Source organism: Melanotaenia boesemani, chromosome 13 (assembly GCF_017639745.1).
Source record: "Melanotaenia boesemani isolate fMelBoe1 chromosome 13, fMelBoe1.pri, whole genome shotgun sequence".
NCBI classification, from domain to species: Eukaryota; Metazoa; Chordata; class Actinopteri; order Atheriniformes; family Melanotaeniidae; genus Melanotaenia; species Melanotaenia boesemani.
The window spans coordinates 16,651,029-16,676,826 of record NC_055694.1 but is presented as its reverse complement, the minus strand read 5'-3'; the positions used below and the strand labels follow the sequence as shown (position 1 = coordinate 16,676,826).

At 38.4% G+C, this 25,798-nt stretch overlaps 3 protein-coding genes across 19 annotated transcripts in view; all 3 read left to right on the top strand.

The window, feature by feature from the left end:
* si:dkey-151g10.3 (serine/threonine-protein kinase WNK3) overlaps positions 1 to 12,137 on the top strand; it is a 37,664-nt gene extending 25,527 nt beyond the window's left edge. For 7 of the 10 annotated variants that reach the window (XM_042003851.1, XM_042003850.1, XM_042003843.1 and 4 more), the window contains 13 exons: positions 1,283 to 1,418; positions 1,540 to 1,656; positions 1,746 to 1,847; positions 1,933 to 1,978; positions 2,090 to 2,257; positions 2,334 to 4,372; positions 4,602 to 4,848; positions 7,247 to 7,326; positions 7,417 to 7,751; positions 7,873 to 8,108; positions 8,198 to 8,293; positions 8,381 to 8,541; positions 8,870 to 12,137. In XM_042003851.1, coding sequence (XP_041859785.1) covers positions 1,283 to 1,418; positions 1,540 to 1,656; positions 1,746 to 1,847; positions 1,933 to 1,978; positions 2,090 to 2,257; positions 2,334 to 4,372; positions 4,602 to 4,848; positions 7,247 to 7,326; positions 7,417 to 7,751; positions 7,873 to 8,108; positions 8,198 to 8,293; positions 8,381 to 8,541; positions 8,870 to 9,436 — 4,330 coding nt within the window. In that variant the 3' untranslated portion in view covers positions 9,437 to 12,137. The remainder of the gene's footprint in view (positions 1 to 1,282; positions 1,419 to 1,539; positions 1,657 to 1,745; positions 1,848 to 1,932; positions 1,979 to 2,089; positions 2,258 to 2,333; positions 4,373 to 4,601; positions 4,849 to 7,246; positions 7,327 to 7,416; positions 7,752 to 7,872; positions 8,109 to 8,197; positions 8,294 to 8,380; positions 8,542 to 8,869) is intronic. The other 3 variants (XM_042003845.1, XM_042003844.1, XM_042003847.1) reach the window with 3 other exon arrangements.
* A 954-nt stretch (positions 12,138 to 13,091) lies between these two features.
* Positions 13,092 to 23,696, top strand: phf8 (PHD finger protein 8). The gene is made up of 22 exons (XM_042004208.1): positions 13,092 to 13,379; positions 13,958 to 14,261; positions 14,450 to 14,535; positions 14,694 to 14,820; positions 15,192 to 15,352; positions 15,496 to 15,637; positions 15,802 to 15,988; positions 16,103 to 16,265; positions 16,673 to 16,760; positions 17,270 to 17,376; positions 17,488 to 17,579; positions 18,479 to 18,568; positions 18,665 to 18,946; positions 19,035 to 19,117; positions 19,223 to 19,392; positions 19,499 to 19,584; positions 20,126 to 20,247; positions 20,443 to 20,774; positions 20,885 to 20,980; positions 21,072 to 21,181; positions 21,276 to 21,633; positions 21,735 to 23,696. Exons 2-22 carry the CDS (start codon positions 14,164 to 14,166, stop codon positions 21,821 to 21,823), a joined length of 3,069 nt encoding a protein of 1,022 aa, XP_041860142.1. The 5' UTR covers positions 13,092 to 13,379; positions 13,958 to 14,163; the 3' UTR covers positions 21,824 to 23,696.
* A 159-nt stretch (positions 23,697 to 23,855) lies between these two features.
* The window catches only part of huwe1 (HECT, UBA and WWE domain containing E3 ubiquitin protein ligase 1), a 47,599-nt gene continuing 45,656 nt past the window's right edge, over positions 23,856 to 25,798 (top strand). For 7 of the 8 annotated variants that reach the window (XM_042004447.1, XM_042004441.1, XM_042004442.1 and 4 more), the window contains exons 1-2: positions 23,856 to 23,925; positions 25,669 to 25,738. The gene's annotated coding sequence lies outside the window, so the exon portion shown is untranslated. Of the gene's footprint in view, positions 23,926 to 24,045; positions 24,065 to 25,668; positions 25,739 to 25,798 lie in introns of those variants that run through there. The other variant, XM_042004438.1, reaches the window with a different exon arrangement.

The following is a 25,798-nucleotide window of genomic DNA, read 5'->3' as shown; positions in this document are numbered from 1 at the left end:
TTAACTAAGCAAAGAGGCACTTGCCTCCTATTGGATAGATACTTCAAGTGTTTTAACCCCAACTGATGCGATGAGTAGCTTCTCACTTCTTGAACAACCATGTCGAAAAACACATCATGTGGTCGTGGAAAAGATGTTAATCTCTTTAAGAAGGTCAAAACATTGGCATGCATCAAGCAGAGAAAACATCTAAACTACTAAAACTAGGTTAAGAAGTGTCCAGCACATTAATAATAACTGGGAAGAAAGTGGAGAACTATCATCTTCAAGGAAGAAATGTGGTTGGAAAAAAATCCTGAATGACTGTAATAGGCGATCACTTAAACATTTGGTGAAATCAAACTGAAGAAAAGCAACAATAGAACTCAGGGCTGTGTTTAATAATGAAAGTAAGAACATTTCCACATGCACAGTGCGAAGGGAGCTCATTGCCACTGGAACTGAGGGAAATGAAAGGGCCTGGGACTGAACAGCTGTGTAGCCACAAGAAAACAACTAATCAGGGATGCTAATGTGAGAAAAAGGCTTCCATTTGCTAGAGAGCATAAAGATTGGACTCTGGAGCAATGGAAGAAGGTCATGTGGTCTGATGAGTCCAGATTTACCCTGCTCCCTAGTGATGGGAGCATCAGGGTAAGTAGAGAGGCAGATGAAGTGATGCATCCATCATGCCTAGCGTCTATTGTACAAGCCTGTGGGGGCAGTGCTATGATCTGGGGTTGCTGCAGCTGGTCAGGTCTAGGTCAGATGACTACCTGAATATACTGAATGACCAGGTTATTTCTTAAATGGATTTTTTTCTTCACTGGTGGCATGGGCTTATTCCAAGATGACAATGCCAGGATTCATCAGGCTCAAATTGTGAAAGAGTGGTTTAGGGCGCATGAGACATCATTTTCACACATGTACTGGGCACCATGTTGCCCAGACCTGAAACCCATTGATAATCTCTGGGAGGTGTTGTAGAAGGCTTTGTGCAGTGGTCGGACTCCAATCATGAATACAAGGTCTTGGTGAAAAAAAATTAATGCAACAGTGGATGTTAAATAAATCTTGTGACATTATAGAGGCTTATTACAACAATGCCACAGTGAATGCTGCTGTAATCAAAGCTAAAAGCAGTCCAACATTATATTAGAGTGTGACCTTTTTTTTTTTTTTTTTGGTGATAACTTCGTTTTTGGCCAGTCAATGTATACTGCCCATATCCCAAAAATAGTTTATCCCAAACGTGATTCAGATATGTTTTCAAGACATTATATGACTCAAATACAATCCACAGGTCTGTTCCGGCTAATGGTGAAGATGCTCTGCAGCTTTTGGCAAATGGGAAATTAGAGAAACTAAAGACTCAGAGAAGAGCTTCATGCCAGAAGCCTGAGAAAGGTTCACAGCAGTTTCAACTGAGCATGCTCCAGGTGAATAAAACAACACCACATAATAAACAGCTTCCCCCAGTTAATTTACATTGCATATTTTTATTATCAGGAAATTTTGTAAAGGTAAATAATGATCATTTGTCTTTTGCTACATTCAAAGGTGTCCAGCAGTGGAGACAATATGGTAGAATGTCAGTTGGAGACTCACAGCAACAAGATGGTGACCTTCAAATTTGACATTGAAGGGGATGCACCTGAAGATATTGCAGATTACATGGTAAACTTGTTATGTATCACAATAGTCTGCATTCATGCTTAAATTTCATTACAAAGTTTGACATTTTGCAATTTGTTTGAATGTTTTAGGTGGAGGAGGACTTTGTACTTGATGTAGAGAAAGACAAATTTGTTAAGGAGCTTAGAACAATAGTTAAGAAAGCCCATGAAATTCTTCAGACATATTCACGGGTATGTTGATGTACATCTGTCAGCTCTTTTTATTTTTCGGTCTTGATTTAATTATAATAAATTTGAATCTTCATTTTCCCATTAGACTGGATCAGCTGACAATTTACATGTGAGCACTCCCACTAGCTCAAGTGAGTCTGTGGACATAAATTTTCTTACAGATAAGTTACAGAATGAGAAAATTCTGTATATGCTGCAACTTGTGTTATTACAAGTAGTAAACTGTCTTTGTGGTTTTTCAGTGGATGCAGTGCCCCATTCTTCCCCAGTTGGGCGGTGGCGCTTCTTTATCAACCAGACCATTCGTCATAGAGACTCCCTTTCCAGTCAGGGAGCAGTAACACCACCACCAACTGCAGAGACACGAATTCCCCAATCTCCTCTAAGGGATAAAGGTGAGCTCCATGCAGGTCAGTTTGAATGCTGTGGCTTATTAATATTGCTGAGTGTAACAAAAATTAACACTGATTTTCTTTGCTGCTGTAGAAGATGAAGGATCCCAGAGTCTGGAGTCCTTGTCTGGAATAACTTCTCCCCCCTACACCACCCTTTCCTCTACCTCATCCCCTGTCTCCACTGTTTCAACCCCTGCCTCCATGGCCCCTGCAGCCACTGTGGCCCCCTCTCCTAATACCACTGCTGCTGAAACCATCTGTGGGCCAGCCTCCCCTCCCCTCATTGACTCAAGTTGTCTTGAATTGTCAGTGCTCCCCTCAGCTTCTGCTGACCAAATCCCCAGTTCTCCTTCAACCTCATCAATACTTGCTGCTGCTAACATTCCCACCATGTCCACTGTTCCGTCTGTTGTATCTCCATCTCCTATCACCATTCTTCCTGATAACCTAACTCCACCTGTCACCAGTGTTTGCTCCTCTCTAGGTCAAAATATTGGGGACACAGTGAACACTGCGTCATTGTCGTGTGTATCTGCTGTTGACCAGCCTTCAGCCTCTTTTCATTCCTCTTCTGCTGCAGCAATTTCTTCTGTCAGCCAGCTTAATGTAGAACAGCAGCAGGTATTCACCAAGTTAGCCACCCCTGCCCTTTCACAGCTACAGATTGCATCACAGCAGCAGGCATCTGCAACACAACAGCAACGACATGCAATGCAATTTGAACAACAGATACAACAGTCAGCACCACAACAGCAGCTATCACAACATCAAGTCTACCAAGAACAAATTCCGCTGCAGCAAGAACGAGCACTTCAACAGCCTCTCCAGCAGTTGCAGCAACAGCAACTAATGCAAATGCAAATACCACTTCAGCAGCAACTGACTGAGGTGCAAGTGCTGCCTCAGCCAAGTCGTGCAGACATGTTACAACAGTCTGTGCCACTGCATCAGTTTCTGCCACCATTACCCTTACACCAGACCCAACCAACACTTGTTCAACAGCAAACATCACAGTTTTCTACACAATTACTTCAGCAGCCTCACTTTCAGCAGTTACCACAGCAGGTTATGGCACCTCAAGCTGCTATAGCTCCCCAGCAGCAAGCCCACATGGATCAGCAACAGCAACAACAGGTAAACCTACAACAGACAATACATTTAGAACAGCCACAAATGGTGCAACAGCAGCTGTTTTCAAGTGCTGTAGCTCAAATGATGCCCTCATCCATTAGTCAACAACTTGTTCAACAGCAAACACAGCTTAATGTTAGTCCTTTACCACAGCAGCAAATTCCACAGCAAACCCAAGTGCCTGCTGAACTGGTACATGTGCAGTCACAGAAACAGCTGCAACAAACTGAGCAGCAACAGGAAATGGTTAAAGGCATACACACACCACAGAAACAGCAGCAGTATTCACTACAGAAGCAGTCCTCTTTACAGATGTCAGAGTCTGAGGTGTCCACTGGAGAGACAAGTGTCACAGAGGACACTGGAAGCTATTCTGCCCCTTTTCACCCCTCATCTGACTCCTCTCTGCCACCTCTCCATCTTAGCTCTGCAGAAGCCCCCTTACCCAATTTCTCTCTCACAATGACACCATCTCCTGCTCAGCCTTCTTCTGTGGCTGAGTCAGACAGTGAAGGCCCTCCCAAGATTGAATTTGTTGACAACCGCATAAAAACATTGGATGAAAAGCTGAGGAACCTGTTGTATCAGGAGTACAGCAGTGGGACTGCAGTGGCTGGAGCTGCTTCTCTTCCTACATCAGCTGCTTCCACATCAGCAGGAGGGGATGAGTCATCTGAGCCACAGTCACTCCACCACTTATCTTTTCCCCCACCCGCCTCTTCTTCAGATACTTCCCCTCATTCCTCATCCTCCACTACCTCCTCCACCACTTCCCGTTCTCCTTCCACCTCTCCTGACCCAGAAAGGGATGGAGGAGGAGAAGAAGCTTCTACAGATGTCCCTAACCCTTTGGAGTCGGGCCCAGTGGAGCAGCAGCCTGGCTCATCCCTCCCCTCCAGTTCTGCTTCATCCACCTTGCTTACTTCTTCCATCCCTCCCAGCCAGGATGACTCTGCTGGCTCCCAGCGCCCACCTGTACCAGGAGAACCAACTATTCTTGTGAGTGAATACCAAGAACAATATTTTTAGTAAATTCTGACTTAGATATCTCTCTCCCTGTACTAAATTTACTTTATTTTACTGTTTATATTTCAGTGTGTAAATGTGACTCCACCCTGTTCTCTTTCAACTGTCTGTAATTACTTGTTATATTTTGATGTTTTAGTGTCCCTCCTTTGTTTATGTCTCATCTCCATGCAGCCACTCTTAATTGTCTTAACTGTTCTAGGCTGTACCCTCATACTGTGACATCAGTGCCATTGGAGATGCATCACGGCCCCCCAATCAGCATCCGATTCCCTTCCGGCATGGACAGCATCAACATAATGCAGGAGGTGGATATTTTGGCCTAAACCTGACATGTCCTAGTATCAGAAATCCTGTTAGCAAGAAATCCTGGACTCGAAAATTCAAAAACTGGGCATGCAAACTGCGCCACTCCGCCAGCTTGTTCAAGAAGCCCAGAGTCCAGCAAGGTAGCGTCCTCTTAGAAAGCGAGAGAGAGAGAGCGCGAGACTGAGAGAATGGGGTGTTGGGGCATGGACTTAAATCTAATGTCTAATACTAGTTTTAACATAGTAAAATAACTTCCTTAACCCTCAATGATTAATGAACCTCAATTTTAATAGATTATGTTTACAACTAGATAATTATGTTGTGTATATTGTTATTTTACTACAGTCTCCATGTAATGTCAGCATTGACATCACTGCATACATTACTGTTTTTATTTATTTATCTTTTTTTTTTATTTATATTTAATTTCCTTGGCAATCTCATTTTTTTGCATGGATTACTTAGAGGCAGGAACAGAGGAGAGTAGTAGAGGGTGGGAATTTGGCACCATGTTAAAAAAAAAATCCTGTTCCCTCCAAGTGCAGAGGAACTTTGGTGTAAGGCCCATCTGTGACTTGTGTCCAGGACATATCCCTTCATAAAACACCCCACACCCCCTTCATTGCCCCAAGCCCACAGGCACTACCAGCAGCATCCACCTCACGTCCTCACCTCCACCTGCGGGCTCAGTGTAGACAGCAAACCGCAACTCGCATCATTCAGCAGATAAGAAATATGCTGAGCAGCTAAGCTGATGTCACTGTTTATCTTCAGAATATTTTTGCACTCTGTATATGCATGTGCAGTGTGGCTTTACTTAGTGAGACTCCAATATGGGATGAAATTGTAGGTGATGCAGCTATTTGCTTTATTAGTATGAAATATCTAGATAATCATACTAAGATTTTGGTACAACCCTGTTTCCAAAGAGGTTTTGACACTGCAACATATAATTAAGAACTAAATTCAAAGATTTACTAATCATTTTAACCTTTTTTGTATGTTTATACTGAATTTGATGTCATCCATGTCTGGGAATGAGAGACAAAAAAAAGACAGTTCTTTAAAAAAATGCACCTTGTGTAAGAACTTACTGCTAATTATATATTGTCTTTGTTAAGTGGAAGTCATCATCTGCAGAAGGTTTGACATTTAAAACCTTTAGATTTTACAGAGAAATTTCTGTATGCAGGACAATGTTTGAAGCCCTCTGTGAACCGCTGTGGTCTTCAGGTTCTTAGGATGAGGTGCATTAAAAGCAGATCCTATTCTGTGTTAAAATGTCTACATGGGCTCAACAAACTTCTGAAAACCATTGTCAAGGAGCATAGTTCTTCAGCATCCAGCATGTTATCATGGCAGGCTTCAATTGTCATCCAAATGATATCTTTCCCCAATAAAATCTTAATTAATTCCACAAAATTAAGCCAAACCTCAAATACATATAACAACTGGGTTCTGCACTGGAAGAGTCTCAGTGTTAAACTTGCTGTCCAGACATGTCATCCATTGAAATCAAGGTGCTAAAAATGCACTTCTGCAATTGCAATTCTGTTTTTATTCACATTTTACACAGCGTCCAAACTTTTTTTGGTAACAGGGTTTTATACATTGTGTATATTACCAAGGGTCTGCAAGTTACTCCCAGGCATGTTCTTGGGTTGGCTTTTTATATGTCTAAGCTTTATCATGCTGTATTATTCCACCCATCTTGCATGTATTTATGTTTATATGTGTTACATGTGTAGCAGTAGCTTAGATCCTCTGCTACAAGAGCACATGCATGAGAATCTATGTTATGTTCTACACGAGTGACTAATAATGGACCATTATCTGTAAGTAACACCTGTAACAGACTGCACATTTTATTTTATTTTCATGTTTATCTTGAATATTTCTGTGATATTCCATGTCCACACTTTGCTAATGTAGTAATCCTAAATATCAAACACACTGGCTAATATCACTGTTGATCTGGGCCCAGGTCTCAGATGTGATATTGGGTTTTGTTGTCTGGTATGTGAGTGGGTCAGCTGTATATCAGTGAGAATGAAAGAGTGGATGTGTGGGTGGGTGGGGTACTCTGTATTTAACTGACATTTTACATAAATATATCTTCTTTTTTTTTAGTTTTTTTTAATGAAACTAATTTTTACCACTCCTCACCCCAAACCCAGTACTTTTGTTTTGCTTTTTTACATTCACAAAAAATGTACATCAAGTTTGTTTTTTTATAGTTTACAAATTGCCACCCACACATACATTAAGCTTACACATTTCAAAAACTTGCATGCAATCTGCATAAGTCACAAAGCTAATAATGTTCAGTGTTGATTGGATAATTTTAACACTGCCTTTTTTTTGTGTCCCATGTCTGTCTGTGTGCACTTGTATGTTTTACTGTGGTCTGGATTTTTCTGTGTTGTTTTGGTGTTTGTATACGTCATCATTCATGTGCTCTTTGTACACGTGTGTCTGTGTTCTTGTCTCTGTGTCCTTGCCCCCCATTTTTGTTTTTCATCCCTATATCTTTATTAGAGAGAAATTCAAGCAACCTGGGAGATGAGAAGGTGGTAACGTCACTAAATCCACCTCAGGCCCGCAAAGGACGATTTCAGGTAGGACTAATACTAGATACTAGTAATTTTTTCTTCACTTTGATTTTGTCTGAATCGGTGCCAAAAATCTCCCACATCCCCTGCCAACAGGTGACTCCAGTTCTCCAGACTTCTCCCCCAAAGGATGTGCCATTAAGCCATGCTAGCACTCACAGGAAAGTGGGCCGCTTCTCTGTAACCCAGACTGAGACGAAGAAAGAGGACAGACAGACTGACAGCTCACCAGTGTCTCCTGATTTGGAAAGGGAGAGGAGGAAATCTCGGATAAAGGAAGGGGATAGAGAAGAGAGTAAGAGGACCCCATCAATGGGCCACTTGCCTAGAGGTGTTGGGCACAGCCACTCACCAGTGGGCAGCAGTGATGATGATGAGAGTGAGCTGGAGGATGAAGAGCTAAGAAAAGAACTTCACAAGCTTAGAGAGAAGTAAGTCAGTTTGGGGAAAGATTTACTTATATGTTTGTCTCTGAATTGACTGGATGAACCTCTTTGTGCCTCATTGTGTTTTTAATTGTTAACAGTATACAAGAAATATATTATTTTGTAGGCACATCAGAGAAGTCGTTTTTCTTCAGGCCCAGCAGAACAGAGAGCTTCAGGAACTGTACAGGCAGCTTCGTTCCATGAAAGACCAAAGACAGAGTCTGCCTGCCTCCCTTTCGCGAACCCCTCCTCTTCCCGCAGTGCCTCCTGTCCTTTCTCCACGCAGGCCCCGGCCATCCAAAACTAAGCTTCGACCTCGGCCTCACTCTCACATGGATAACAATGGAGTAACTCAGTTTGGTTAGGATTTAATAAATTCTTTCTTCTTCACTTTTTCTTTTTGATGTTCCTTATTCTTAGTGTAACTACATCTTGTGTTTGTCTTCTAGGGATTCAGCAGTCAAGTAGTTTTTCAGGTGGTGAGCAGGGTAGGTTGTCGGCATTCAGCAACCCAGAGCATTGCGCTTCACTTCCTGCTAAAAGAGGTAAAGTCTGTCATAATAACATCCAATCAAAATGGCTGATAAATAATGCAAATCAGTTATATTTAGTGCCACTTCAACTTTCCACAGATCACAGTCCTTTAAGGAAAAGCACATTCACAGATGAACTGCACAAGCTGGTTGATAATTGGACAAAGGAGACAGTGGGCCCTGCTCCACCTAAGCCTTCACTAAATCAAATCAAGCAGATTCAGCAGGTGCAGGAGTTGGGAGGCTGGAGCCAGCCAGAGGTATGCCTACATACCATCAGGGTCATAATACCATGCAAAAAGTAATCTTGTTATGTCTTCAAATGATTATGTATCTTTTATCCTAAATGTATGTTGTGATTTTGTCTTACCAAATATATCAGTGGCTCTTTGCAATGTTTTTATCATATTATAGTTCTGTTATTTATATTATCTGTCTAACTAAAGCTGGATAGCATAAAGCTGTTTTAACTTGTGGTGAGATTAAAGCCAAAAAGGTTCAAATATGCTGGATATTATTGATAATGCACATTTATCTAAAGATTCAAAAGTTTTGTTTGTTCTGTATTCATTATTATAATAATTACAGGCCGCTCCACCCGGTTGGTTTCCAGCAGCACAACTGAACCCCCAGGCACCCCCAGCCCCTGCGGTCTTGGCAGTGGCGGCTTCCTCTCATTACACAGGTGGTGGAAGCCTGACCACCTTGCCCTCCTCAGGACCTCCACAAACGCACATGGCTCAAGTGCCACAAATGCAGCAAAGTTTACACCTCCCACAGTCTCTTCCCCTGCAGCAGATGACCTATCAGCAGTCACCTCTCCGCCAGCAAACACCACAGGCCCAGATGCAAACTCCCATACAGTCACTGTCACAGACACAGCCCACCACCCAGCTGCCCCACTCACCACCACAAAGTCAACCGCTGCTGCCTTCCCAAATACCCACATTACCAGTGTCCACCGCCACGTCTCTGCTGCCTGGAGGTTGTACCACTGTACCCACTGATGGCACTGCTGTTGGTGGGGGGACATTTTGCTCCTGTTCCTCAACCTCTTCAACCTGTTCCTCGTCTTGCTCAGCTGCTGTTCTACCTTCCAGTGCCAAAATTAATCCAGCACCCCCAACCTCTACTCTTCCTCTGGGACAGAAATGAAACCAAGTAAAATGTGAAGTCAAAATGAAGTACCAAGAGATGGAAATACTTAGTGGGTCAGGACATAAAGCTTATTCCATTTGAAGTGTCAGTTCTATGTATACATGAGAGAGTTGTGACTGAAGTGACTATATGGGTTCCAGTTCGCTTCTGAATGAGATGGAAAATGAATGTGAAAGACAGAAAGTAGATTCAAGCATCTACAGTCAGGATGGATGTTTGGATGTTGAGATGTATAAAGTCTTTAATGTATGAGTGTGTGCATTTATGAGTGTGGGTGAGTGTTTGTGGAACCTTTGAGTACATATCACTTTGGATACAAATTTAACAGTCCTGTTTTTGTTTGCAAACAAACTCTGTTGGAACCTGAAATCTACCAAAACAGAGATGCGAAGGAAAAAATATTTGACAGCGTTGGCATTTTTGGTTTAATTTGTCAATGCTTACAGTGAAAGGACTATCAGTTTAAAAAGTGCAATTAGTAATGGACATCTAAATTGATCAGCACGTATTGTATTGATTTATCTGTCAGACATAAAATATTTTTGTAGAGGCACAGTGATGATTACCATATGCATTCAAGATTTGTAGTCTTACAGCATGTGTTTCAGTGTTTTCCCCAACCATTATATATATTAGGGTAACCCTAACCCGCCATAATTTGGGCACCACCTGCCACCCCATTGCCAAAAGCCTTGGGGAAATACTGTGTTACATTGGACAATGAAAAAAAAAACAGCGTGTTACACGGCTGAGCATGGTAAACTTATCTGGCTATCCCTTTTCCACAGTGCAACCAAACGTTTCAGTGTTATCTATGGAACAGCATGTTCTTTGTATTGTTTCATTTGTAACCGAAAACAGTCCAAATTAACACAATCAGATGAACTCTTTATATGATGGTAAACTAAAAAGTGCAATGCTATTTGTAATTAGTTAATATGTGAATATACTCAGCCCAAGACTGCATGACCTTATTAATTTGACCTGCCTGAGTGCAAACTGCTTGCACCTGCTTTTAATTTCACAATTACTATTTGCATCCTAAAGAGAGAATCAGTCATGGGCACACTGCTTTCATTGCTTTGTTGGCGGCTTTCACATTTGACATTTTTGCTTTCAGTTTGAGCTCTGCATATCAAAGTGTATCTGTGTCATGCTGAGGAAGAAGGTGAAAAAAAGGAAAAAAAACTGCCAAGTGTTGACTGGGGAAACCCTGATGAATAGGTCATTCCCATGTTGCCTTTTAAAATGACTGCATTTTTGTGAGTGTGTGAGTGTATATTTTTTTTCTGTGTGGCAAAGCTTTGTGATAGTCTCATGGTAAATAGCATCATATATTGCATCCTTTCTTATTTTTCTTTAATCAAAGCAGCCTCTCAGATGTCACTGTACTCAAATGGAAATGTTTAATCTGCCTAAAATCTGGGCTTGCTTACTCAAGAAACCAATATTAGATCACATTGGCTGTAAATTTGATGTCAACACTGTTGTAAGATCCTCAGTAATCTGCGTAATTGTCAGCTTTGTTTGACATTCTTTATTTCAATTGTGAACCATTTAGTCTTTGACCATAGGCATTCAGTGTGTGCATCAATCAGAAGCTGAATTCTGGGCCATACCTGTGCTGTGTGCACACCACTTAAAGTTCCATTCCTTTCTTTCCAAACTTGTTTAATTTGTAGATGCAGAGATAGTCAGAAAAAATATATCTGCAGCAGATATATTACCTTACAGTTTATTGACTTATCAGTGCACTTAGCCATACAAATGTCTGACTATTGATGGTCAGGCTTTAATACATTTTTCTTATAATAGGTAGCCTGTAGTCAAAGCAGCATTTCTGTTTTATTGATTATATAAAGATTGTGTGCCACAGAAAACAGGAGATTGCATGAGATGGAGAAAACTGCTTAATGTGAGTCAAAGACAAAATATGAACGGTTAAGGAGGAATAGTTCAGCTCAAAGAGTATGGTTGTTGAGAAACTGCATAATCTAGAAAAAGAAATCTTAAGTCCTCTGTCTTTGTTGCTTTTAAAGACTTCCTACATTTTCACAGAGGTGTAGTTTATTATTAGTGAAGGTGAGATACTGTGCTGTCATGTCTGATACTAACATGTATCTAACAAGCTACAGCCTAATGGTCACCATTTTGAAGCAGGCTTTGTCCTTGAAGTGTTACCAAAATGTTATCTAAAAGATAAAGATTATTTTTGTATTTTGGAATGGGGTTGTACAACTTGTAAAATTGTGTTCTCATTACTTTAAACCAGAGGTTATTTGAAATTAGAACACTGGTTTTCATCCCTGTTTACATGGGACTCCCTGTCTTGATATACCTCTTTGGGCTCTAGCAGACAAGCATAATTTTTAATTATTTTCAGATCGATTTTGGTCATTTGTGGCCACATAATTCATCTTTGAATGATGATAATCTGTATAAAACATAACAGAATGACCCCAGATTTCCTGCTCTGCTGCAAGTCTAGTATAATAAACACTAATTAATGCAACAGCAATCTGGGGAGTCCCAAAATGGCATGACTGAGAACCAATGATAAAAATATGTTTGGGCAGAAAAACCTGAAGACTTTAAAGTATGTTGCTGGTGATTTGGCCTCTGTAAAGTGTAACTAATTCAACTGTTGATTTTATTTATGTTTTGTAACTAATCAAAATAAATGATGTTAAACATCAAATTATCTATTTATCTATCTACCCATCCATCTCATTTTACTACAAATTCCAATTCTGCTGCTCTATCACTGCATGGGGGAATTTATAGATACCCATAGAGAAAGTACAGAAATTTTTTCTTTCTTTCTTTTTTTATACCAGTCTATTATTTCAATATGAAATTGAGAATATCCAGTTGAAGTCTGATTTCACTTCAGTAGGGTCTTTTTTTCTAAGTCCTACAGACCTGTGTCTGAGATGATTCAATTTTAACACAAACTTCTCACATGAAATGGTGCTTGAGCACTTTTTAGTCATGTTCTGGGCATCTTGTGAGCTTTTTGTGATTGGGGTGGGGTTGGTCATCATGTATGTGCAGTTTAAACAAAACAGACTATGCAGAGGCAGAAGAGAGAAACAGACTTCTCAAAAAATAAATAAGTAAATAAAAGAAATCATCACAAAAAAAGCCATATACTGTATGGGCAGAAATAAGTCTGAATAACCATCTATGGTAAAATTCATATTTAAAAAAAATAACAATAATAAGAAGAAATCATACAAATATTTAACTAAAACTAATATTGTCTTCAGTTTTATCCATTCAAATGTTAAATTAGGTCGTCGAAAACTAGTTGTGGTATTTAAATTAAACTGATGAAACATTAAAGGGAATCTAGTCTGAAAACAAATCATGCAAAAGAAGTAAAAAGAAACCATATTTTGGGTAATACTAGATTCTTGTAACTTAATCTATTCGGAATCATTTCTTTGACCATTTATCTAACTATGTAACTATGCTTGTATGATTATTTATTTATTTGATTAATTCATTCGTTGCTTAATTTAGAGTAACTTTCTTTATGCTCAGACAATCTTTGGTAAGAAGTTCTTCGATTTTTTTTCTTTCTTTCTTTTTTTTTTTCATAATGTCACTCCACAACTTTATTGTTCCTTTGACGGCAGACATGAGCGAACAACGGTCTGACGTTATCCCCTTTGAAATGGCGTTGATGCAGATAAATACGCTGTTGTTTTTAGTTATTGTGGTTGTTTAGAATCGCTTCAGATTTTAATTTTCTGCTCTATTGTTAACATCTGGTCCTGGCCTTTATATTTTAGTATTACTGAGTTGATAAACAAAAATGTGGCTTGGCAAATTGTCAATAATTGACGTTGCATAATAAGGCCGCATCTTCCCCCGAGCTTGCGTAGGGATTACAACCGATTTTCAATGCTTGGCCCAGCTGCAGAGCTACAGTTCGGTGAGTTGCATGCGTTAAATGCCATCCTAGCTATTAGAGGAGGTTTCTTTGCAAGAATTAAACCAGTGTTTTAGCTTAATGAAATGTGTATTGCACGTCTGAAATATACAATTACTGCAGTAAATGTGGTGCAAGTTTACGTATTCTTATATATTGTTGGCTAACTACATCGCATGCTAAGTTGGCTAACATTAGCTTACTTGCTGTTCAAGTCATCTAACGTTCCCCTGCATGTTTACAAACAGACAGCTAACGTTAGAACTTGCTAATGTTTTCAAAAAGTAATCGGAAGTAAATTATTTTTATTCAATTCTACAAAGGCATTAAGGTATGCTTTACTTATATGTCAGTATTTAGCTCATATAAATTGTTTTGATAACTAACGATGTCATTTAAAGACTTAATTTCATACAACTGAAAGGAAACAAGTTTCATCTGCTAGCTGACTGAACCTGCCTTATATGACAGGAGCAGGTTTCAACTCATAACTAATGAGGATGCAGTGCCTGTTATATCCAGTGGCCGGCTACTAATTGTTTTTTTTTTTTGTTTTGTTTTGTTTTGGTTTGTCTTAACAGGTTTCCAGGTGAATCCCAGCGGACATGTCCGTCATTAACGGGAATCTGGAAGTGAAGTGACATTACCAAGAGTTTAGTTGTAACGTTAATTGCGTGTGATTAATTACGTGGTAAATTAAGCCTTTAGCTGGTCAAATATTCTCGACTTTTTTTTTTTTTTTCCTTCAACGCAAGTTTCATCAACATTTTACACTCAAGCACTCAATATGGCATCAGTGCCAGTATACTGTTTGTGTCGCCTGCCCTATGATGTGACACGCTTCATGATCGAATGTGACATTTGTCAAGACTGGTTTCATGGAAGGTGGGATATTTTAAGAATTTGTTTATTGTGTTCTGCAGTGAATTTCACACATTATGCTTATACTTGATGTTATTCTGTGTTTAACTCATTGTGTAATTTTAAGAACTACAACAAGCATTGTGCGCATAAATCATTAAACCATTGGACTTGCTCAGAATTCTTTGTATGGTATGTGTGTTTCTGTGTAGCTGTGTTGGAGTAGAGGAGGATAAAGCAGCAGAAATTGACCTGTATCACTGCCCTAACTGTCAGGTCACCCATGGGCCATCTGTCAGTAAGTTTTCTTCATTTTTATTTTCTATTTTTGCCATTTATTAGACAGTTGTGGTGCAGAGAGACATACAATGCAGTGAAACAGAGCGATGGGTTTGTAGTCATTACTTTAATTAATTAAGTTATTTAGTGAATTGCTTTCTGTTTCTGTTTTCTCAGTGCGCAAACGTCGTGGAGGCAATAAGCAGACAGAGGGAAACGCAGCTGTAGGAAGAGATCCAAGTCGACCTGTTAAGACTGGGAGTCCACAGTTTGTTAGGGAGCTACGGAGCCGTACCTTCCCGAAGTAAGATTTTTGTCTGGTGATGTCTGAAGCGTATTATTCACAATCTTTAATATACACTGATTATTTCCAAGCTGTAGTATATTGGTTATAGTGAGCACCGTACACTGTTTTAACAACTAAAAGTGAGATTAAAACCTTAGACATTTTAATTGAATTTTTTTCAATTTTTATCCATCCATCCATCCATCCATCCTTCCTTCCTTCCTTCGAATGTGTATTTTCCACTATTATTGATCTCATACAGATGGTGGTATTTCCTTTCTTCAGTTAAGAATGTATCTTTCAGTCATAAAACTGTGATGCCTTCTCTGTTTTAACATGTTTTTTGTTGATAATACAATAGTTCTTGTGCTATCTGTGTGTGGATACAGTGCAGATGAAGTCTTGCTAAAGCCTTCAGGAGCACAGCTGACCGTTGAGTTTCTGGAAGAGCACTCATTCAGTGTTCCAGTCATGGTGTTGAGGCGGGATGGCTTAGGCATGACCCTTCCTCCATCATCATTCAACGTTAGTGATGTAGAGCACTACATCGGTAAAGGTTTTATATATTAAGCACTTGTTTTGGCACATTACTCTCTACTGTTCTTTAGTATTTTATGTACATTCTGGAGAAATTACACTTTTTTATTTTTTCGGTTACTGATTTATCTGCACTTTCTAAAAATTGAATCGCAGGTTCAGACAAAGAGATTGATGTGATTGATGTGCCTCGGCAATGTGATCTGAAGATGCGATTGGGGGACTTTGTTGAATACTACAACAGCCCTAACAGAGACAAAGTGCTCAATGTGATCAGCCTTGAGTTCTCTGATACCAGGTACCCAAAGATATTGACTACACTGAATGCAGTTTTTGTATTAGTAATAAAAATTGAATTTAATGCTGCTTCTTTACAAAAATAGACTAAGCCTAACTGTGTAAGCTTTGGTCTAATGAAAATAATGTGCTAATTACTAAGGATATGCCTTTAACTTGTTTTAGACTCTCAAACTTGGTGGAAACTCCAAAGATTGTAAGGAAACTGTCATGGGTGGAGAATCTGTGGCCTGAAGAGTCTGTTTTTGAGCGTCCCAATGTGCAGAAATACTGTCTGATGGGAGTGAAAGATAGCTACACAGACTTTCATATCGACTTTGGAGGCACATCAGTATGGTACCATGTCCTGAGGGTGAGAGGGCAAATATTTTAGGTCATGTTTGAGAGAGATCAAAGTTTAGTTTTAGGTTTTCTTTTAAATAAATAAACCTGTAATTTTTAAGCTTTTCTCTCTGTTGTTACTCAGGGCGAGAAAATCTTCTACCTGATTTCTCCCACCCCAGCCAACCTGGCACTTTTTGAGCGATGGAGTTCCTCATCTAACCAGAATGAAATGTTCTTTGGAGACCAGGTTGATATGTGTTACAAGTGTTCTGTTAAACAAGGAAACACCCTGTTCATACCAACAGGTAGGAATTATATATATATATATATATATATATATATATATATATATATATATATATATATATATATATATATATATGTATATGTGCATGTGTATATGTTTTGTTAGTTATAAGAACAATATGGAATAATAATTTATCACTGTATGTGTTTTAAGCAATTGTGCGAACATCTGTTTGCTAGTCTGGTTCCCTACATACACTACAGGACCACAGTGAAATTAAAAAAATATATTATGCTTCATAACCTATTGTAGAAAAGCTGTTTCCAAAATGTGCAAAGCCCTGTCTAAATAGTTATGACAGATATTCAAAACGACTGAAGAGCAACATTTACGTGCAAATGTACTTGACTTTATGTGGAGATTTATGAAGTCAAGTAACACTTTAGCTATGTGTTTGTTTTCCAGGGTGGATTCATGCTGTGCTGACTCCAGTGGATTGTTTGGCCTTTGGAGGAAACTTCTTGCACAGCCTCAATATTGACATGCAACTGCGGTGTGTTTTTCTCAAGACTTGCAATATAAATATTATTCTATCACTTTTGAATTGTTTTTATTCAAATTAGAACAATTCTTGTGAACATGACCTTATGACTAGACTACAAAGGCAAAACAAAATGAAAGGGTAATTGAAAAATAATTTTGTGTAATTTTATGCATTTATTTTTAAAGGTTGTCCAATTTATCAGCCTTAAATATTAATGTTCTTTCTTTTGAGACAGACATTTGCTTGTCCTGTGCCATTTTCCCATATATTTGAATATATATATATTGAACCTAATTTTCATGCAAAGTATTTGCTACTGCATTCACTTTGTGTTATCACTGTTTTTTATGTATATTTTTGACATTTATTTCTGCCACCTTTTTAATTAGTCTCTTTTTTAATACAAAAGGCATAGTAGAAACTCTAATGTGAAAGGGCTGCTTAACTACTTGTTAGGTTGTCTGCATGTTTTGGGTTACAGTTATTTGACTTTTCTTGTACTTTGGTGTCACTTTTAGGGCATATGAAATAGAGAAGAGATTAAGTACAGCTGACTTGTTTAGATTTCCCAACTTTGAGAGTGTATGCTGGTATGCTGGGAAGCATCTTCTTGACACGTTCAGAGGTGAGGTATTTCTTTGTTTCTTAATAAGCAAGTTTGTTTTCAAGTGAGCTCCTTGGGTGGCATGTGTTTACTGTTAATGTGATATATAACCTCTGTGTTATTCTGTCTAAGGTTTGAGAGAAAATCGCAGACACCCTGCCAGTTATCTTGTTCATGGAGCTAAAGCCCTGAACAATGCTTTCCGCAGCTGGACACGTAAAGAGGTAAAATGTACTCATTTATCTCTTTTTCAGTTTTTGGTTATTATTTTTGCCCCTATCCTCTTTCTTTGTTTCAGTACTTACTTTCTTTTCTAAGAAGTTGTGTCTGATATGTCCAAATGTAGGAATTACCCCCCCCCCCCCCCCCCCAATGGATTTACATGCTCAACTGAAAACCACAAAAAAGCAGCAACAAATTTTATTTTACTTAACATGTGTGTTTTGGTTTTTTTTTAACAATATTGCATAATATATATATATATTTTATCTTAAACATTGACTTCAATTTCCAACTTTAAAATCAGCCAGATATGGAAATAATATCTTTGAGTGGGTTAATGTAAACATTAATATGAAGCATATGTCTGTCTAATAAATGTAAATCTACAGCCAGTTTTCAGTTTGCTTAGGTATGTGCTACAACTGAAATCGATCAGCTTGGCACCCAGTTGAATGAAAACGCCCTTCAGCACCTTTTGAAGCTTGCAAATTAGTCTCTTTTTTTTTTTTTTTGTTATAAAATTACATGTAGGTCAGAAAGGGATTACGTGTACTGTGTTGACTCTTAAAACTTTCAAAGTCCAGGAAGTTGTGAGTCTGCTTCAGGAAATGGTATCAAATAACTTTGCTCTAAACTCTAAATTGTTTTTTTCACCTTTTTGTTTCTGTCAAAACTATCAAGGAGTGATGTAGACTTTCAGAAGATTTGTAAAACTGTTTTTCTGTCTTCAAATTCCAACCTTGTTCCTGACATGATTAATCTTTTACCCTTTACACATACTTATTTTAAAATTTCTTATAGCTCCTTTGAGGGAATTTATAGCAGTTTTTATTGTTCTATTTTATCCTTTTTATTTGCATTTTAATCCCTGTTCTTCATTTGTGCTGTTTCTATGCCTCAGGCCTTAGCAGAGCATGAAGTGGAGATTCCAGAGACCATCAACACTCAAACCCTGGTGAAGGATCTGGCCAAAGAGATTCGTCTCGTTGAGGTAAAAATTAGAAATACAAGGGGAAAAACCGAAAACACCCTTTTCTTCGTGTTACTGACTAAACTGTACTTGATTTTGTTTGCGTTTTTTTTCCAGGATATATTTCAGCAGAGCATTGGTCGCACTGGACCTCAGTTTCCTGGTGCACCACTCTCTAAAACTCCACTGAGCTCTTCTCAGAACTCTGGACGCCCCCCTGGAAAAAAGAAAGCACTCAAGCCCAAGGAGGTGTTGGGTAGCCTTGGGACCACAGGAAACAAAAAGAAGAGTCAGAAGGGTGTTCTTAAGGCAGAAGCAGCTGAACTTGACCTCATTGAGATCCATACCAAACATACACTCAAGAAATTTCAACCCAGCAAGTCCAAACAAAAGAGCAAAGTATGGAGTTAACAAACACTGAGGAGAATCATTTTATTGCTTTTTACATTGTCATAATTGTACTTATTATACTTATTTCTCCATACAGTTGGAGCTGCCATTAGAGGATTTTGAAGGGAAACTTAACAAAAGCAAACTGAAACTTGTCCTGACCAATGGAAAAATCCAAGGGTAAGCATTCAACCCATTTTAAGGAAACTTGTTGGTTTTCTTATCTAATAAAATGTTGACATGTTTTTTTTTTTTTTTTTAAACCTGTTATTTCTTTGCTCTTAGTAAGAAAAACAGTAGCAGTAATGGTGCAGGAAGTGCTGGAAACTACAAACATCTTGCCACAGAGGGATCCAGTCTTTCTGACCTGGAATCTGAAGATGAGTTGCAAATTGACGAGACCCCCCCTCCACGACGCAAGGCTGCTGGACCTAGCAAGAAAAAGAAACTAAGTGGTTAGCATTTAATTTTAAACAAAAGTATTACTAGATATAGTCTTGTTTAGATGCATGGTTTCACAGTTGCAAAGCTATTGTCATCTAACGGTGTTTGTTTCTTCAGGTCTTCCAAGGAAGCTCCCAAGAGCTAAACCCTGTTCTGACCCTAATCGCATCAGAGAGCCAGGAGAGGTAGACTTTGACATTGAGGTGCGTTTTTATTATCAACCCACAAATCATGACTTGTACTTCTAATTCAGCATACTGTTATTAAAATGTTTCGGTCAGCATCAGTAAATACAAAAAAAAAAAAGAAAAGATTTTTTTTTTTACATATGTTTTAGCAGGATGCAGCTTTCATTGGATTTAATTTACAACCCGGTTCTGGTTTTGAGTTTAGTCTTGTTACACTTTTTAATGAAAAACATATGAAGTTCAACTTGATTCTTAGTGCTTTACTGGTCACAGCTTATCACAAGTCATGCTGGTTACATATTAACTGCTTTTTCACAGTATTTCCCCTGTTGAGTCAGATTGAACTTGTGGCTTTATGGAGACAAATTCCTCAAAGCTAAAAGTGTCAGTTTAAAAATTACTGCCATGACTAATGAATTTTCATTAGAGGAAGTCTGTAAGCCTGTTTGTTCCATAACAGCCGTTTATCTGGAAGAGGAATGAATTATACACTAGAATGCTATTATTGCAGCTATTCTCCAAAAGTACTGGTTGCATTTTCTGTAACTTGCTTCAGGAGGACTACACCACTGATGAAGAGGCACTGGCTGCACATGGAGTGAAGGGTGGTGCAGGGGGCATCCTTGATTTATTAAAAGCCAGCAAGCAAGTGGCAGGCTTAGACTCTGCAGCGCTCAGGTTGGTCAACTTGATCTTCAGTGATTTCAGCATCAGATCATTTAAAAAAAAAAAAAGCGTCATATATTGTTTCAATTATGTCATGGTGTTTGGAAGTTTAGCATCTCAACCACATTTGCTGATACCAGTACTATGAGATTTTTGTACAGATTTCTGATGGCTTATCACTGCTTTGTCATTTGGTTTGGTTGTCAGTGAGGAAGCCCCAGCCTCCCCCAGCACTCGGGATGCCATCCAGGGAATGCTCTCTATGGCCAACCCCCCTTCCTCCTCCTCCTCTTCCTCTTCTTCATCTCCTTTATCCATCTCTGGAGGCTTGACAGAGGGATTAGGAGTTGTCAAGGAAAAAGGTGGCAGGGCTGTGTGGGTGACTGGAGGGGTCAAGAAGCCGGCAAATCCCGAGAAGAAACCCGTTATCCAGCGGCCTGGAAAAAGGCCAATAAAAAGGCCAGCCCGTCATCTGAGTGATGAAGAGAGTCCAGATGAGCAAGAGACACTAGGAACCTGTTTTAAGGACTCAGATTATGGTGAGAAACACACCAAATTATCTCTGGTGCTGTGCATGTTAATGTTAGTCAAAGGATGAGTATTTATTACTTTAGTAAAGATTAATCAGTGGTCATAATTATTTTTAAAGTTTACCCTTCTTTGGAGTCTGATGAGGAGGACCATACCAACAAAACTAAGATGAAACGAAAGAAAAACTGGGATGACACACCATGGAGCCCAAAAGGTACATGACTTTAATTTTGCAGAAAGTCAGGTCACATTTTCTTATGGTCTCCCCAGTGATTGATCTCTCAACAAGATTCTTTCATTTACAGCTAGGGTGATGCCCACTCTACCTAAACAAGATCGACCAGCCAGGGAAGGGGCTAGAGTTGCCTCCGTAGAAACTGGCTTGGCAGCAGCTGCTGCCAAGTTGGCACAACAAGTACGTTGGGAAAAACAACACATTAGAATGTGCCTAATGAAAAATGTGGAATAGATAAAGTGAAGGGCTTTGTTTGTTTTTGGTTATGATTTAGGAGCAGCAAAAGCCAGCAAAAAGGAAATACATCAAAAAGCAGCGTCCTCCTGCCCCTGTTGTCACTCCTCCCCCTGTTCAGACTGAACCCGCCCCACTCTCCCCAACACCTGCTCCAGAGTCTGCAGCAGATGTCAGCCCAGAGAGGAGGATGGATTATTACTCTGCCAGTCTGTTGGACCATGAATATACAGCGGGACCAGGACCTTTTGGCCCTGGAGGCCCCAGGGGGGGTGGAGCCATGGCTCCTGGTGTATTCCTTACTTCTCGAAGACCTTCCCTGTCACCTCAGAATAGCAGCTCTCACTGTGCATCCCCTGCAGGTTCAGCCACACAGGGGACAACAGCAGCTGGTCAAGGTAGGGACAGACATACCTTAGTTATTATTTCTTGTTGTATTTCTTTTATTTTGATGCTCTGTTCTTAATCTTTCCCCTTTTTTTTTTTTACGCTGTTTTAGGCAAACGCCCCAAGAAAGGACTTGCAACTGCAAAACAGAGACTTGGAAAAATTCTGAAAATTCACCGCAATGGCAAACTTCTCTTGTAAGAGGTGTTTGAAATGTGGCCGAAGAAATGGAAATATTGAAGACAAGGCCTATGTGAAGTAGGTCTGAAGGAAATGGATATAGTTATATATTTTCTACTTTGGATAAATTTGTTTACTTTTTTCACTTGTTATAAAACCACCTCATGTCTTGTCCTTTACAATTTACTCAGCTTGTTTCTTTGTAATCTACATTTGCATAAAGTTATTTTCAGATGCACATCTGTGACTTAAAGCAGATCGCTGTGTGTGCTGGAAGGGCCTTTTAAAGTGGTAAATGATTTCTGAATTTGACATTGACAATAGGAAATTGTGCAAAAAAGAAAAACTAAACCATAATTTGGTATGAATTGACTAACTCAAATGGTTTCTTTTGTTAGGATTATATTTTAAAATTTTATTCATGCACATTGTACTGTTTATTCATTTTTAAAAGGGAAAAATACACTTTCAAGTCAGGTAAATTTTAATGATTGTATAGTCTATAATACTACACAACTATGTGCAAACATTTAAATACAGATGGTATTTCTAGTATTTTACTTGGCTTCCATTAAACTTTAGTTAGCTTCATAAACCATACAAATATTAGATGGCTGGCTTTGTTAAAAGACACCAATCTTTAAAACAATTAAAAAATCCACTGTATGCACCCTGACTACTACATCATCTAGTTTCAAGGCAAGTTATCATGTGATTTTATTTGTTGTTTTACATATTTATTTTACAGGGCAGAATTTTTCAATTTTTGTAGCCTGTTTTAACAAAAGCATGTTTTGGTCTTCTCATCTTCAATGTCTATACTTTAGTTATTTTCAGCCACTTAAAATCTGAACAAAGCATTAGTCATTGTTAGATTGTTTTCCTTTTCTGTGTTTGTTGTTACTGTAAATATTTGTAATATTGGTAATTTTATAAAGCTACATTGGAAAAGCATACAAAAAAAAAGATGAGCATAGTTTCCTGCTAGTTTTGAGCCCCAAATGTTAGCAGGGTTCTTAGGTCAGATGTAGAGATGTGCTTTATAACAGAATGTACTAGTCTTAATACAATGGAGAAAACTTAGCTGTAAATGAATGAAAACATTGTGATGTTGCAGGATATTAAGTGATATGTAAATATATGTTTTAATTTAAGTTCTTTTATAGTTAAAACAAATTTTGAATCTTTCGTAACATAACTTGTACATGATACATTGCTGTACTTGATAAACATGATAGCTCTTTTTTATATTTGTATGCAGTAAATGTCATGCTGATTTCATTGTATTGTTAGTGTAATATTGTTTGTGTGCTGGAAAAAGTTGCCCTTGATAAATTTCATCCGTTTAGTCCTATGTTCATGTTTATATTTTTATCTTTGTTGGTATGTAAGTGTGTGTCTTTAACATGTGTTTCAGTATCACCTGGAAAAGATAAAATTTACCTTGGGCAAAATTTCCTTTTTCATGGAATTTATTTGAGATCCCGAAGTGAGATTTTGTGGAAAAATTAATTGTTTTGTGTGCACTATGCTTCTTTTCAAAACTTTTTACAGCAATTTTAGTTTAAAAAATGGGATTTAGGTTTTCCCTTTTTTTACATACACAAATATAGTGTTGTATAAAACACATTTATAGAATTCTTCTCATTGAAGTACAGTTTATATATACCTTTACGGATAAGTGTTAACTTCTGATACTCAGGTTTTGTTTTTGTTTTTATCACAAATTACTGTAATATTTTCATATAAAAATATTCCATTGCTCAATTTGAGCTACAACTCACTCCGTTCAAATAAGTGGTGGACAGATTTGTTATTAAAATGTTCCGTCCTAATTGTTTTGAGTTTGAATACACTTTCATATTAAACTATATTTTTCAGAAATCCTCGAGAATTCTGCTGTGTACTTTCGTGTGCACATTGAATCGTTTATATGAAACTGGGAATACTAAGTAGTCTGCATGTAATCAAAATATAAAACGCAGTAGACTTTTTATTATTTATTTTAACTATTACAACGAAGTGCCCTGGGAAAACGCCAAGTGCAGGTGTTCTCGCGAGAGCCAAACTACCCTACCACACTCTAGTGCAAGATGGAGAAGTAGATGTAACACGCATTCGAGGTAAGCATAAACGGTCGTTCCAGGCGGTTGACATGGATATTGCCCACCTTGTGAAATACTTTTTTGTTCCGTATGAGTTCACGTTGATAACTGCCACTCCTCATTCGAAATGAAAACAGAAATTGGCGTCTTTTTAAGGGTAAAGTATGGAGCTTCTGCAGTGTAAACCGCCATTTTTAATTTAGCCATGATCTCATGGATAGAGCATTGTGCGCAGCTCTCATTGCTAACTAGCTAGCTCTCGCGAAGCCCTCAAACATACACACCACACACATACACACGCTGATGTTCAATGTGTATAGGTATGTGCATTCTTACAAGTCAAAGCTTGATTGTCATTCACTGGACGTTTACTCTTCACGGTAATAACGACACAAACAAATGTTATAAGAGATTGCCAGGTCGAATACCTGACTTTTCGTGATCTGCTAACCTTAGCCGTCAACGCTGAATGAAGTCGAAATAACAAACGTTAGCAAAAACTGCTAGTAAATGGTAGCTAACGCCATGTAACTAGCCATGAACTTTGCTAGCGTTGTTTCCAACACTTTTTCTTTCAACTGCGTGGGTAGCGACTGTCAAAGCGTTAACAAAGTTAATTGTTTTTGGGTAGTTACAGGTAACAAAGCTAACTTGAAGCTTATCTATGTTACTAATACTAAAAAACAGTCGTGGGACTTTGGAATTGTCGTGTAGAGTCTGAATAATATGTAACATCGTTTGCTAATAACGTAAACGCTGCTCTGTTGCTTTTGAATTAAATCCATTATATTCAAAGGAATATCTCATATTGTCAGACTTGATATTGGCCACCGTTTTCACGAAGCGTTTAGGATCGCGATGTTATGTATTTGTGTTTGTGTATATACATGTATCAGCTATTATTATTATTGGTTTAGATTTACAAGCCACTACATTAGTGACAACAATTATACAGTTAGCAAATATCTATTCAGCCAATCGCGTGGCAGTAACCCAGTGGATTGAAGCCTGTGACGTGAGAAGCTGCTGGCGCTAAGCATCACTCAGGAAAATGGTGTTTTTGTTTAGTTTACTGGGATTTTCAAATATGATATCTTTTTAGAGGCTCATATCAAATGAGAATAGTCAGACTATTTTCAGTTCAGGGAGGGACGACCATTCTTGTAATAATTTCAGCTAAGGGAAGTACTTGAAATTTTGGGCACGCCATTCACCCAGTTGTACATACTGCAATGTGAATAGCAATAATTTAATTACAGTATGATTTATCATGATCTTCTTAACTCCAGCATGCACATCATGTAAAATGTTGCACATTTTCAATTTCGTTAATGGTCTATTCATAATTAGACATATCTAAAATTACAACCACATTGACCAACTTAACCAAGGCGTGCACAGGTTTCAAGAAAGGTTAAATGTTGAAGCATATTTTCAAGTACAAATATTAAAGAAGTCAAAAAGTATTACAAAGATGTTTTTTTATTTAAATATAAACTATGTAGCTGCTGAAGCTAGAAGGTGTTAGGGTTTTGCGGTATTAGCTGAAATAAGACAATAATGTAGGCAACATTGCTTTAGTTTTTACCTGAAACATAAGAAAATTAAAACATTTGTGCAATGCTTCTCCAACATTTATTGACATAACTAATATTAATGTTGTTGGGTTTGCAGTTTTACTGTTGCTAATATGAGTTACTTAACAGTTTTTTCTATGTATGTTCTCGTTTATTTATTTATTTATTTTTTATGTATTTTCAGATTGTGTAAATAAACTGCATCACAAACCAAGGATCAGGATGGTGGAGCTGTTTAACCAAAGCAGTTTTTGGTATGTACCTGTAATATATTTTCTTCATTGAGGGGAAATGGTTTAAGTAGACCATATTTA